The 15,051-nt window shown below is 43.0% G+C and overlaps 1 protein-coding gene across 1 annotated transcript in view; it reads left to right on the forward strand.

Annotated features, from left to right (window-relative positions):
- The window catches only part of LOC113130084 (copine-9-like), a 196,336-nt gene that overhangs the window by 40,677 nt on the left and 140,608 nt on the right, over positions 1 to 15,051 (forward strand). Inside the window, exon 4 of the mRNA XM_026306388.1 lies at positions 2,040 to 2,143. Within this exon, the coding sequence (XP_026162173.1) occupies positions 2,040 to 2,143 (104 nt within the window). The remainder of the gene's footprint in view (positions 1 to 2,039; positions 2,144 to 15,051) is intronic.

Genomic DNA, 15,051 nt, shown 5'->3' on the forward strand with positions numbered 1-15,051 from the left:
AAAATCACTGATACAGTTGGAAGGAAGGTAAAGCACTAGCATTAGGCACTAGTATTACCATGAAGTGGAACAGTCTACTCTAACTGCCCAGCACATAGCCAGATTAGTACCATTTATCAGTGCCATCCCACTGTGGGGTTTAGTGCAAACCAATAATTATCCTCTTGACTGGCTTTTACCATGACTGTCTCTGTCAGTCAGATAATTCTAATAATCATTAATTTCACCTGTTGCAGTTATCTAATATACAACAAAAAACAGATTTCATTATGCACATACTGTGATAAACATTAAATTGGTGAAATTCTTTTAAATGTCAGGCTTCAGTGTATTTGTTTCTTATGAATTCCTGCTTTCAGCAGCAGCTGACCTGTGAACCAGAGACTGATTGAAATCCATCTAGAAATTACTGCCTTATAGAGAAAATTCTCATCTCTACTGTGTGACTCACAGGAGAAAGAGAGATGTATAGTGTTCGTGAGGTCGATAGCTGATGACTGTCACTTATCAGAAAGCATAAATGGACTTTCTTGTTGATAGAGAAATTATTGTCATTATGTAGAAATCAACAAGAGATTCTGTGTGAGTGGATACATTAGCAAAATACTGTAATATTGTCAAAGGTGTCAACAATGTAGAATATATGTTTTTAGATAATATTATAGCTCTTTGTTAACTACGTATGTGTGATTTCATACATTCTACAGCCATGGCTGGGTGCCTGTGTTGTTTGGTGGTAGTGTGGTAATGTACAGTGGCCATTAAATGAAAATAAATTCAGTTGCAGCTGAAAAAAACAGTATGAGTGTTGAAAATGTACCACAACAGTAAAGTTACAGCCAGACATCTATACAAAATTGAAATGCACTATAAAGCTCCATGAGGAGTGCTACAGAATGAGCTGATACCTAAAATTCAATTCAATTTCAATTCAATTTTATTTGTATAGCGCCAAATCACAATACAAATCATCTCAAGGCACTTTACAAAAACTAAAACTAAAAACCCAACAATTCCCTTATGAGCAAGCACTTGGCGACAGTGGAGAGGAAAAAACTCCCTTTAACGGAAGAAAAAAACCTCCAGCAGAACCGGGCTCAGTTTGGGCGACCATCTGCCTCGACCGGTTGGGGTGAGTGGATAGAGCAGAGAGAAAAGAACAGCAACAATAAACAACAAATAGACACTGCAAGTTGGTGGGGCCAGTAACTGCACATCAGCGATAAACAGCTCCAGGACCAGGGACACCTGCAGAAGGTACAGAGAGAGAGAGAGAGAGAGGGAGGGAGAGAGCACAAACTAGGGGAGAGAGAGAGCACAAGGTTAGTAACATTCAAAATAGACTCTGCACTAACAGAGACAGCTTATATATTTACACACAATAAATTTTTTATATAATAAATAATAATATTAGAATATATAATAAATAAATTATATATTTATATATATATATATATATATATACTGTGTGTGTGTATATATGTATATACAGTATATATGTATATGCAAAACTATTGCTTTGTTATTGTGGGATAATGAGACGTTAAATAAATTTTGTAAATTGAACAAGGGGCAGCATGGTGGCTGAGTGGTTAGCTCACAGCAAAAAGGTCGTGGGTTCGCATCCCGGCCTTTCTGTGTGGAGTTTGCATGTTCTCACTGTGCTTGCATGGGTTTCCTCCCACAGTCCAAAAACATGCATGTTAGGTTGATTGGTGACTCTAAAATTGCCCGTAGGAGTGAGTGTGAGTGTGTGAGGTTGTCTGTCTTTGTGTGTCTATATGTGGCCCTGTGATGGACTGGTGACCTGTCCAGGGTGTACCCCTGCCTTCCACCCGAGAGAGAGCTGGGATAGGCTCCAGCAGATCCCTGTGACCCTGGGCCAGGAAAAAGCGGGTATAGAAAATGGATGGATGGAAATTGAACAAGCTCTCAGCAGTAATCGTTACAGTGTTTGTTGCACTAAATGTACAGATTGATCAGTATGGTGTGGACTGTTTCTTTCTCTCAATTTCTCTTATCTCTTGTCTTTCCGTCAGTTTGGTCGGACCGAAGTGATTGATAACACACTGAACCCTGACTTTGTGAGGAAGTTTGTCCTTGATTTCTTCTTTGAAGAGAAACAGAACCTTCGTTTTGATGTGTAAGTGGGAATATCACTGGCCCTTCCCCCCACAGCACAGCTGTCTCTTCTCTGTGTTATACTGTTTTAGTCAAGCCTACTCTGTTTCAGCCTGATTTCTCATGCCAACTATGCTTAGAAGCCTCTAGTCATAGCTAGTTTCCACAAAGGTATTTGGACTGGATGGTTGTCTTCAAATTGTTAGGTGTTAAATCAGCAGTACCTTCAAACATATAACAAATAAAGCACATAGTGGACATTTGTTTACTGGAAATCATAAAACCTACAAAGCTACTCAGTGTTAGCGTTTCATGTTTCATGTCAGTTTAAATGTCAGACTGGATATTTTCACATTGTTTGCCCATTATTTCTTTTGAAAGATTTTTAGACTTCATGTCTGGTACCAAGTAATAATAGTTTTGTCTCATCCTACACACATCCAATTTGAACCCCAGGAACAATACTAGGCTATGTCATGATTCTAGTACAGCAATTTCCCATACAGTCATTACCAAAGCAAACAGGTGTGAAAAGGTAGATACATTTTTCTGAGTGCATACAAAGGCAAAGGAATCCAAGTCACTCTGAATCATGAGGTGTAATGATAATGAGAATGTAATATTACATGGCTAACACCAACGCATTTCAGCTAGAAGCCTTCATCAGGGTGTTGAATTAAAATGCAGACAAATAGCACAAGACATGATAACGAATTTGCTGCAGTTGTAAGAAGGCTGCAGAAATCACACAGGAGATCAAAAAGGCACTGTGAACATGATTTGCATCAGTTACCATCATTTACCAGACTGTCCGTCCTCACCCTGAAATGCACAACAATCTGATCAGAATGACAAAAATACCAGAAGAAAGAATTTCAAAATACATTTTCCAAATTACTTGTAAAGCATTTAGGGCAGACAACCCCACAATTTATACATTACATCTATAAAAATAAAGTACTCATCACATCTCTACATCTCTTTTTCCCTCTGAATAACTCAGGAATAACATCAATACCACCTACTAGAAAAGAATCAAGGTTTATTACTATATGTAGTTTTGTAATATCAGGGCGATATAAAACTGAAGATAGAAGTATAGTCCTTGTGCATGCTGTTGAACTAACTCTAATCAGCTGTCCTGGAAACTGAAAACTCAGAGTTTGTTAAACCTGCTTTCTGGGTGGCTCTGTTGTGGGTTATTTTTCTTTCCCAACTTTTATAACATATTTATGTTCAGCACCTCACTCAAGTTGCTGTTCAGTCCTGCCAATATAAACACTTGGACAGGGATATGTCAAGCAATAGACAACCAAATAGGTGGTGGAAATAATTGATCCACTCATAATGTTTATCTCGTGGGTAAAAACATCAGTGAAGACTTTAGCTTGTTTTGATGGTTCTACATAAACATTTTAAGATATTAGCAATGCAAGAACCCAAATGTGTGCAAAACCCAGAGACAAGACTGGCCACCAGGGTGCGTTTAGTTACAAAGTGACAGGGTGCAGCGAAAACTAGTAGGGAGACAAGAACAGACACTAACCAGACTCGAGCCCAGACATTTTAAACACAACACAGAGGTACCGAGTCTAGGAACACACAAGAAGCAGATATTACTAATAATCCAGGTGGAGGGTATCAAATACAAAAAACAACTGGCAGTTGAACAGAAAACTGAACATCAAAGTCAAGGAACATGACACAATGAATCCAAGAAATCAGGGCAAATGATAACAGACATGATATGACAAGAAAAATCAGCAACTAAACTACAGAACTGAAGGCTATATATACAAAAACAGGAGACATTATCTAGGAAGAGGTGAAAGCAATCAGACTGGTTACAAGGTAAAACAGAATTAAGGAACTGACCAGAAACATGAAACACTTCAAAATAAAAGTCTAACACAGAAAACTCAGTGCAGGTCGTGACAAAACATTCTTGGGATAGGTATTCTAACCAAGTAGTCTTTGGAGGGCAAATAAAACACTCATAAAAATAAATAAAACACAGCTCTCCATAAACAGCTCAGTGCAATCCAATACAACAGTCCTGTTGTAACATCTATGTTTATGAAGTTCATATTGTTTCAGTTTTTGGGGGTATTATTGAAAATGTATGATTTCAATTATGTAAATTTTTTAAATCATTGTGTACTGGACTGCATTATATTTAGTGGCATGTCTAATATTCTGAAACATGTCCTTAAGTATTTTTGAGAAGAAAGTATTTTTGAGAAGTTAAATTTATATTACATCTGCAGGATACAGCTATATAGCTGGCCTATAAGTGCACTTAACATCATACAAGCTATACTGCTTGCTGATGGACAAATTAATTCCCTAGAATTCAAAGAAAGAGAAGTGTTGTTGCATATCGTTTATTTACGAATCCTTGATGGCCACCAGCTTCTCTGTATTTATTTATGCAATTCAAACTCTGCCTTTTCATTTGAAGTCACTCACATATGAGAGCACAGGTAGAAAAAAAAGGCAGACAGTAAGGGGAAATTTAGACTTTTACCACCTCCATTCTTCCTACAGCGGGGATCGATGGCTCCACAGGGGGTTCAAAGAAGCAACACAGTATGGGGTCAGGTAGAGGAAGACACCAAAGCGTCAATCACATCCTTCTTATTGATTGGAGCTGCTCTTCACCTTTCTGACCATCAGAGTGTGGTCATTACCAGTCAACATCAACAACACTAGGCTATGGAATTGATTCAACCAATCCCTATCCTCAGTCAGTACCCAAGAAACTGCAGTCTGAGCTGATATGTCAGTTAGGAATCTACATATTTGCCATGTGTGTGCAGTGTAAGCAGTTATGCAAAGTTCAATCATAATATTAATTGTGATGTCTAATTGTATTCATCAGCGGGTATCTAAGGAACAATGTCAAGGAAATCAGTTATAGGAAAAAATGTCAGGCAAAGGGTCACCTGAGGTGTTGGACCTATTTGAAAGGTTCTAAAGGTTTAGATAGCAGGGAGAGACAGTCTGGTCAGTTGAAGTCAAGCGGCACATGGTGGCTGCAGAGCATCTGTAATGGAGATGGTGACATACTTCCAAGTGAAGAATCCACAGTGTCAGAACAGGTCAGAAAATCCAGATAAGCAGTCCAAAATCAAGAGGTAGTCCGTAATCCAGACAATAATAGTCTTAATATATTCGAGCAACCAGCTATTCACCAGCTGGCCACTTAAGAAGCCAGATTTGCCCAATCATGCATGTGTCATTCATCAATAGCATGGGCATGGGCAGATGACATGGAGGTGGAAGAGTGGCATCTACTACAACATCGTGACATAACACCCTCACCCAGGGGTGACACTAGCCAACCCTCCTGGCTGGGAAGCCCAAAACTCTTGAATAAAACAGAGGTCCAGGAAATCTCTCATCAGCACCCAGGAGTGCTCCTCAGGTCTGTAACCCAATTTGACCTGCCCTTTCCCCAGCATTAGGCACACAGGATACAATGCACTGTGAAGACTGGGTCACCACACAATATGTGAGGGTAGAAGGGCTTCATAGGCAGACAGCAATGGGCTGGGATGAACAGGTTTCACTTTAGGAATATGGAAATATCCTATCAAACTAGGATTGATCCTAAAGCCTCTTGGAAGACCCAGTCTGAGTGCTAAAGAACAAGAAATGGACCAGTAAATCTGGGTCTTAACTTCCTGGACTCCTGATCGAGGGGAAAACATTGCAATGGGTGGAAAGCTAAACCTTCTGACCCACCTGATAAAGTGCCCCTTTTCTTCTCTGTTAGTTGGCTACAAAATGGCTTGTTGGATTGTAGCAAAGAAACACAAACCCCAAAGGTTGCTGCAGATGGAAACAAACCTCTCCTTCCAGGGCAAAGAACTCAGTTCATTTCAGTTCAGTTTAATTTGTGTAGCATCAAATTGCAATTAAAATCATCTCAATATGCTTTACATTGTTTCACTCGAAACTTATGAGTATTTATAAGTACTTGGCAACAGTGGAGAGGAAAAATTCCCTTTAACAGAAGAAACCTCCAGCAGAACCATACCCAGTTGGGTCAGCCATCTGCCTTGACCAGTTGGGTTGAGTGGATAGAAGAGAGAGAAAAAAAGAACATGCATCCATCATGTATACCTGCTTATTCCTAACTAGGGTCACAGGGATCTGCTGGAGCCTATCCTAGCTCTCTTTTGGTGCAAGGCAGGGGTACACCCTGGACAGGTCACCAGTCCATCACAAGGCCACATAGAAACAAACAACCACTCACACTCAATCCTATGGGCAATTTAGAGCCACCAATCAACCTGACATACATGTTTTTGGACTGTGGGAGGAAGTAAACCCATGCAAGCATGGGGAGAACATGCAAACTCCACACAGAAAGGTCCCTACCAGGTTGTGAACCCAGGACCTTCTTGCTGTGAGGCAACAGTGCTAACCACTAATCCACCATGCTGCCTAAAAGAACAACAATAAACAACAACTAAACAATGTGCAGGTTAATGGGGCCAGTAACTACACATCATCAATATACAGCTCCAGGACCAGAGATACCTGCAGAAGGTACAGAGAGAGAAAGAGCACAAACTATGGGAGAGAGAAGGCACAAAGTTAGTGACATTCAATGATGGGAGAAGACGCCAAGTCCAGGATTCTGGATAAAATGAACACATGCAAAATAGACCGTTCTCATGAAGGTGTTCACACTAGTTATTTGTTTGAAATTCTTGTAGGTATAGTTCAGTTGTTTATTTGGCTGAAGGCTGCTTAGATTGAGGGAGGAAGCGTAGCATCTTGGAAAAGTGATCCAACCACAGTCAACATGCTGACAGAGGAAGGCCAGCTATGAAATCTAAAGATATGTGTAACCAGGGTTGATCAGGAACTTGCAATGATTGATGTAAACCAGGTGGTGCACACAGTACAGGCTGCCATGAATGACTGAATATTGGCATTGTCATTGACGGCCACCAGAACCACTGAAAAATGAGAAACAGTGGTAAAAGAAAACTGTGTTACCCGGGGAATAGACTTAATATGTTTTATTATCATAATTTTTGTCCTGCAGTGAGAAAAAGGCAAAGCCTGACTTTAAAAGTGAGAAATGTAAACTTGTAGAAATATAGGAAAATTCATTCACAACTCAGAAAATGAGTTGCATTGTTATACCGGCTGAGTTTATCTATGACACTGAGCACTGAGTTTGAAACTTCCTCCCCTGGGAAAACAGATGCCCTGCTTAGTGAGGAGTCTTAATCTTCTGACAAAGAAAATCATTAATGCTGAATTATTAAGTAGTGCAAAATAGAATACACACACATTATGACAACACGCACAGTCTCCCTTTCTTCAAAGCCTTGAACTGTCATGCATCATTGTTTTGGTAGCTATTGTAGATCTAACCTAATCTCTGTTCTTCAGATATGACAGAAAATCATGCAAAACTCCCACTAAAATTCTCATGTATTCTACAAAGGCCTTAACCAGAAGTGAAAGTGGTAACAATCTGTATCTACTGCTCAGAATAGTAATTAAAATACAAAACATGGCATTCAACTGGTGGCATTCAAACAGGACCAAACTAAATTTAAACGATAAACAGTTCTGTACATTTTGCAGGCTTTTCTGAAGGACGTAATGAGAACTAAACAAGCAGTGCACTTAACAAAGCCTGACTCACTGCATCAGTGAAAAGTGTTACAGCCTAAAATGCCCAGGGGAGATATGAAATGGCCTGCCCCCATTTTGATTATTGTGATTTTCTGGTGCCACAGCAACAATGATTAACTGAAAAATACAGGTACTATAAAGTTAGTTAGGAGTACTGAAGACAGAGCTTGTATAGTTATTCCAAATGCAATGGGGAAAAGTAAAAAAAAACAAAATATATATAGCGACTGGATAGCTCAGTGGTTAAGGCCAGGTGCAGGGAGATCAGTGTGGGCCCTTAGGCAAGGTCCTTAACGCTACTAGCCTACCTCATTACAAATTAGCGATAGAAATACAGGAGTCATACTGGCTAGGACATCTCTCCGGCCAATAACGTCCATGTCAGGTGCTAGGGAACCAGAGCAACCTGATGAGAAATGGGCTACTGGAACACGACATTACAACATCAATAGGACTCTAAGAACCTTCATAAGGAACTCAATGGGACTGTTGAAAACAACCCTAGTGGCCAACCTCAAGCTGATTGCACAAGGTTCCATCAAGTGCGGCATCTACCAAGGAGATGCTCTGTCCCTGCTGCTGTTCTGCATAGACCTGAACCCCCTCAGCCAGATCATCACTAAGACTGGCTTCGGATACTGACTACGAAATGGAGTAAGCTGTATGCCAGGAGTGAACGAGACATCGACTCACTGATCAGGACATACAGCAATGACATTGGAATGTCACTCAGACTGGAGAAGTGTGGTCGAATGATAACGAAGAGAGATAAGGTTGTCAGGAATGAAGGGGTTGAACTTTCAGAAGGCAGTATAGCGGATGGGAACCAAGAAGAAGCCACAAGGAAAGCTGCCACAGCCAAAAACCTACAGAGAGTAAGACAAGTCTTAAGAAGTGAGCTAAATTGGAAGAACAAGGTCCAAGCCATCAACACCTACGCCCTGCCGGTCATCAGATATCCCGCTGGCATAATAAGCTGGCCAAAAGAGGACATAGAAGCCACTGATGTCAAGACAAGGAAGCTCCTCACAATGCATGGAGGGTTTCACCCCAAATCCAGCACCCTGAGACTGTACACTAAGAGGAAAGAAGGAGGCCGAGGACTGGTAAGCGTCAGAGCCACCATCCGAGATGAAATAGCAAAGAAACCATGAGTACATCAGGAGATGGCCCCCGAGCGATGGAATACTCAGGCAACAGAAGCCCAATGCAGAGGAAGAAGAGCAAGAACCATCATGGCAGGACAAACCCCTGCATGGTATGTGCACAGACAGATAGAAGAAGTGGCTAATATCAAAAAGTCCTACCAGTGGCTGGAAAAAGCTGGACTGAAAGACCACACGAGGCACTAATCATGGCAGCACAAGAACAGACCCTGAGCACAAGATCGATAGAGGCTGGGGTCTAGCACACCAGGCAGGACCCCAGGTGCAGGCTGTGCAAAGATGTCCCTGAGACAATCCAGCACAAAACAGCGGGTTGTAAGATGCTAGCAGGCAGGGCATACATGGAACACCATAACCAAGTGGCTGACATAGTGTACAGGAATATCTGTGCCAAGTATGGGCTGGAGGTGCCAAGGTCAAAATGGGACACACGTCCAAAGGTGGTGGAGAATGACTGAGCTAAGATCCTGTGGGACTTCCAGATACAGACCAACAAGCAGGTGTTGGCTAATCAACTGGACATAGTAGTGGTGGACAAACAACAGAAGAAGCTGTAGTGATAGATGCAGCAATCCCAAGTGATAGCAACATCAGAAAGAAGGAACATGAGAAGCTTGAAAAATACCAGGGGCTGAAAGAAGAACTAGAAAAGATGTAGAAGGTGAAGACCGCAGTGGTCCCCATAGTAATTGGCACCCTCAGGGCTGTGACCCCCAAACTGGGAGAGTGGCTCCAACAGATCACAGGAACAACATCAGAGTTCTCAGTCCAGAAGAGCGCAGCGCTAGGAATAGCTAAGATACTGCGAAGAACCCTCAAACTCCCAGGCCTCTGGTAGATATAATTATATATATATGATATATATATAATTTCCCTTTCCTATATATATATATATATATATATATATATATATATATATATTGAAGGTCACAATGACCTCATGTTCACCCTATTCTTGTGAGTTCAATATGTTGAGAATGCCTCGAGGAAATTTCTTCAAATTTGGGGATCCCATAGTTAGTGGTGTTGTACAGTTGTAATGTTTCAGACTAGATGTACATAATTGTACTTTGATTGTTGGGTAATGAATTATTGTCAACTTTCATGTTTTATCTTTTTTTCATTAACATTTTTGTAGTACTTCACTTCTGTGGTCAGTGGTTGTATCTAACATTTACAAAGAAACACAGTTTATTTGTTAGACTGGTCATTAAAGCTGTCTGCCACCTTACAACAAAAAGAATGGGAAAAGCTGATGGCCAGTTGTACTCATTATTCCTAGTTTTTAATTGTCCTTCTTTGACAGGAAACTGTGATTGCACTGGGTAACGACCTATGTCACTAAAGTAGATTATTGTTTGTTTTTCTTTTTTTTAGTGCAGAGTATTTGAAGACCATAGCAAACCAGTCTTATTCTTGAAGTTTCTGTCCAGCATTTCCTTTAATCTGCTCTCAAGATTGTTCATCCTGGAGCACATGTCTGTTTCTTTGTCAGACCACTCATGCTGTTTCTCTGTCAGGATTTGCTGGAGTATGTCAGTAGGTTTTTATGGGGGAGGCCCTCTCTTAACTGTTTTCTGAGTCAATGCTTGCTGCTGCAACTGCATTTTCTTTCTTGATGTTTTCATCCTGCAATTTAGCAGTGTAAACACTTAACACTTGAAGAGTCAATTATAACACTGAGTCAATGAACCTAACCCATCCTAACCCATAGAGAGTAAAATTTACTCTCTTTTTTACTTTCTTTTTTTCTCGTGTGGTGTCCAACAGCTATTGTGTGATTGGTCAGAAATTTGAAGTGGGCGTGGGTAATGCGGAAAGCGAAATGTTGTCTTCCCGCTTTTTCCACTGCTGGTTGTCATAGCAATGAATAGTTCTGAGGAACAGCAGCCAGAGGCGGTGAGGAAGTATGAAAATCTTTATAACACATCTTGTAAGGCATATGAAGACACACAAATGGCAAATAATTCGTGGATAGGGGATATGTTGTGTACGGAGGAGAGTGTCTGTTCTAAAACATGGCGATATCCGATATCCACTGTATTGTAGTTTGTGTCAGATTCCCACAATGCTTAGCATGCGTGACGTAAGCTGCAGTGGGAGGGACCTCCCAGGAGTTGGGCAGTTGAGTTTCTCGTAGAAATGTCCTGACGAGAACAAGAACAAAGAGAATGAACTTTATTCCTGTTCTGGTCACCTCGAGAAAAACAAATTTCTCGCTTCTTGTGGAGTACATATCAGGATTTACACTCAAGTACACTTAAATGTCAAGTTTTACACTATAAAATAACACTAATAATATTATTTATTTTTGACACTATTTGGTTGCAGCGCGAATCAGATTTAACTCTTAAAAGCTTTCACCAAAACCTACTTCAAATTTTAAGCTAACCTTTAAATGTTTCCATGTTTCCATTTTAATAAATTATTAGTAGAATTATTTAATATTTTTGGTGTGAAAGAAAAGACAACCCATGTCCTAACAATTTATTTAAAATAAACGCCATGTCTGAAGCAACTATGTTAACCACTTCTCACCCCTTGGAGTCAGGTTGTTCCTTGACAATACAGCAATACCAGGTTTCTTCTCCAGCACAGATTAGACATTAGACATTCCCTAAAATTAAATCATTTAAACAATGACACAAAACACTCATCAACATTAACCAAAAAAAGTGTGCAAACCTCAAAAAACACAAAAAACAAATTTTCCACACTAGCTTACATGTTTGACATCTTCATTCACCTTCTTACATTTTCTGGAAGGGCTGTTTTTCACCTCAAAGCAGCTCTGACAGGTGCATGAGCTCCTGATGGCATAATACAACAGTGTTCAACTTAAAAACCATAAACTGGTACCCAGTCCTGTCAGAAACCATGTGACTTGCTACTTCATTTACTGAGACAACAATGTGAGCTGTTAGGATATCTGGTGGTGTCGGTGTGATGAAGGAGAGGTAGGACCCATGTGCGGAACACAACAGGCTTTATTTACCTGGATCTTCCAGGCTACGGTACAAAACACAAATATTCTCTGCTACTCGGCGGACAGGCAGACAGGACAGGAACGGAAAACAAGGCTGAGGTACGCATCACAAACATGCTATAATGCTCCAGCAGGGAACAAAAGAACACAGGGGATATCTATACACAGAACTGAAGAACTAATTGAACGCAGGTGAACATAATCTAACTAATGAACAAGGCTGCCTGGGAAAGGAACACAGAACGAGACAGGAACTAACCAAAACAAGGAAAAATAAGAAACAGAGATCTCGGGACCTAACAGTACCCCCCCTAAAAGGCCGGCTCCCAGACGGCCCAAAAGGTCCCATCACAATGTCCAGGGTGGGTGGGAGGGAACTGAGTCTACAAAACAGCTCTGATAGAGCAGAGCTCCGGGCTACTCCGGGGATCACCCCAGGGGCGAACATAGTCCGAGGCCGTTCGGGCGGAGAGCCTCTCCGGCAGGTGTGGGTCCGAGGCCGTTCCAGAGGATGGCATCGCAGGCGGGTGTGGGTCCAGGGCCGTTCGGGTGGATGGCCTCACAGACGGGCATGGACTCGGGGCCGTTGCTGTGGCAGTCATGGCAATCCTGGTATTTGTGGCAGCTGGGGACTCTGAGGAGGCTCTGGAAAGTCTGGAAGCTCTGGGAGCTGAGACGGCTGTGGAAGCTGAGACGGATTTGGAAGCTGTGGAAGCTCTGATAGCTGAGGCGGATCTGGAAGCTCTGGCAGCTGAGGCGGATCTGGGATCGGCTCTGGCTGCTGCAGAGAAGCGGATAATCCTGGAAACTCCGGTAGTTGAAGCGGCTGTGGGGGTTCTGATAGTTATGGTGACTGGAGAAACTCTGACAGTCCCAGAAATTCAGGAAGTAGTAGTTGTGGGAATTCTGGTCGCTGTTGCAGGTCCAGATGGTCTGGTGACTTTGGCAGGTCTGAATCTTGAGAGTGCTGTGGAGGCTCTGATGGCAGTGGGTGTAGTGGAGGCTCTGAAGGTTGTGGATCGGAGTCCTCGGGTGGCTGTAGCTTCAGTGGTGGTTCTGGTGGTGCGGGCCACTCTGGAACCGGTGGCTCAGACAGCTCAGGAACCAGTGGGCACTGCGGTCCGGCCGGCCCTGGGGATGTCGGTGGCTCAGGAACCTCTGGTGGCAGCTGCCGTGGTTTGGGAACCTCTGGTGGCAGCTGCTGCGGCTCGGGAAACTCAGGTAGCTGCTGGTGCTGCTGGGGCTCAGGAGGCTCCGGCTCCGGCGGTGTCTGCTGCTGCGGCTCGGGAGGCTCCGGTGGCGGCTGCTGTTGCTGCCGTGGCTCGGCTCAAGCTGCTGCGGTGGAACCTCAGCGGGGATGGACATGTCGGCACACTGAGGTTCGGGCTGCTGCGGTGGAACCTCAGCGGGGATGTCGTCGTTGGCGCACTGAGGCTCGGGAACCTGGACGGGGGCCTCAGCGGGGACGTCTTCGTCGGTGCACTGAGGAACGGGGACCTGGACTGGAGCCTCAGCGGGGACGTCTTCATCGGTGCACTGAGGCTCGGGAACCTGGACGGAGACCTCAGCGGGGATGTCGTCTCTCTGGCTTCTGCCTCTTAGGGCGGGGGCGATGCCGGCACTGAGGCAGCCGGGCTGGAGGTTTAGGTGGCTAGGCAGCAGCGTGGAGGGACTTGGGCTGGGCAGCAGCGAGGAGGGAACCTGGCGGCTGGGACGCCGGGGACCGGGGATCTTGGGATTTTGGTGTCTGCTCTTTAGGGTGGACCAGTCTCTGTCTCAGTGTGTTAGTGGGTTTGAAGTGAACAGGGATCTGATGTTTTCCAAAATTCCATTTAAGCCGGACTGAAACCACTGCTACTTAGGGAATGACCGGGTTTTTCATCGGTGGATTTTGCGTCTCTGTGTCACTTGTTTTCCTGCCTGATGTGGATGTTGCCTTGTTAAAAGCCCACTTAAGGAAGCCAGAGGTTTTGAGGGCTGTCTCCAAGTGTGTGTCCTCCTTTCTCTTCGCCTCCATAGAGGTGGGGATGTTGTTTGCTCTGTGGAGCAATGTCCTGATGACTCTTAGTTTGTGTTGCAGTAGGCGATGGGAGTCAAAAAGCAAGTATTGATCTGTGTGTGGAGGGTTCCTGTAAACTTCTATTTCTAGGTTACCATCAGACCCGATGACGACCTCACAGTCCAAAAAGGCTAGCCTATTTTCCTATTTTCTACTGCATTAATGTGATCTGTGGACGCCTGAACTTCCTGGGTGTTGATTTTTACCCAGGTGTTATGTCGAAATCAATGGGTTGGTGCTATCCCTGTGAAGGAGCTGAGAGCTTTCTTCTCCACGTCTTCCATGTACAGATTGGCAACAATGGGTGACACAGGGGACCCCATGGCACATATATATTTTTGTCTGTAAAATTGACCTCAGTATGAGAAATATGTGGTGTTCAGACGTAAGTCCAGAAGCAGGCAAATTCGGTCTGGGTTGAGGCTGCTCTTTTCCTAACAAATGTTAAAGAATCTGTGATGGGGATGCTGGTGAAGAGGGATATAAGGAGTTTCATCTGTATCCAGTTTGGATACTACTTGGATGTGTAGTGAATCGTTTTGACCTAAAAATTTGAGGTCCAGTTGCCATGACTCAACCTCTGAATAACTTCACCTGGATGACTGAGAATCATCACAGTACAGTGATGAAAAACTTACTACAGTCGCTCAATGGCAGGTAAATGGCGTCATGAAAATCCAGAATACAGAGGACTTTGAAGTAACATTGTGTAACTTTTTCTCATGGTTTCCCCCATCTGGTTAACAAGCGCAACATTCTGTTACCAGTGTCGTAAATACTGTCGTTGTATAAGCTTCTCTGTGGGCAGTGCAATACACGTGAATTTATTGACTAAGCTGACGGAACCGGCGAATCCAGAGTGTAACCCCATCCTATATTGGTTTGTGCTCGGTATCGTGTCCAATTACTCTTTCTTTTCTTTGCTTCCTCTGATAAAATCCTCTTTAGCTTCTTCACAGGTCGCGCTCTTCCACTGGCAGCAGATGGTTGGGGCTGAATGATCCTACCTAAACATGAAAGTTGCATAGTGCTGATGTAGCCGATGCCACCCACTC

Source organism: Mastacembelus armatus, chromosome 5 (genome assembly GCF_900324485.2).
Source record: "Mastacembelus armatus chromosome 5, fMasArm1.2, whole genome shotgun sequence".
In the NCBI taxonomy this organism is placed as follows: Eukaryota; Metazoa; Chordata; class Actinopteri; order Synbranchiformes; family Mastacembelidae; genus Mastacembelus; species Mastacembelus armatus.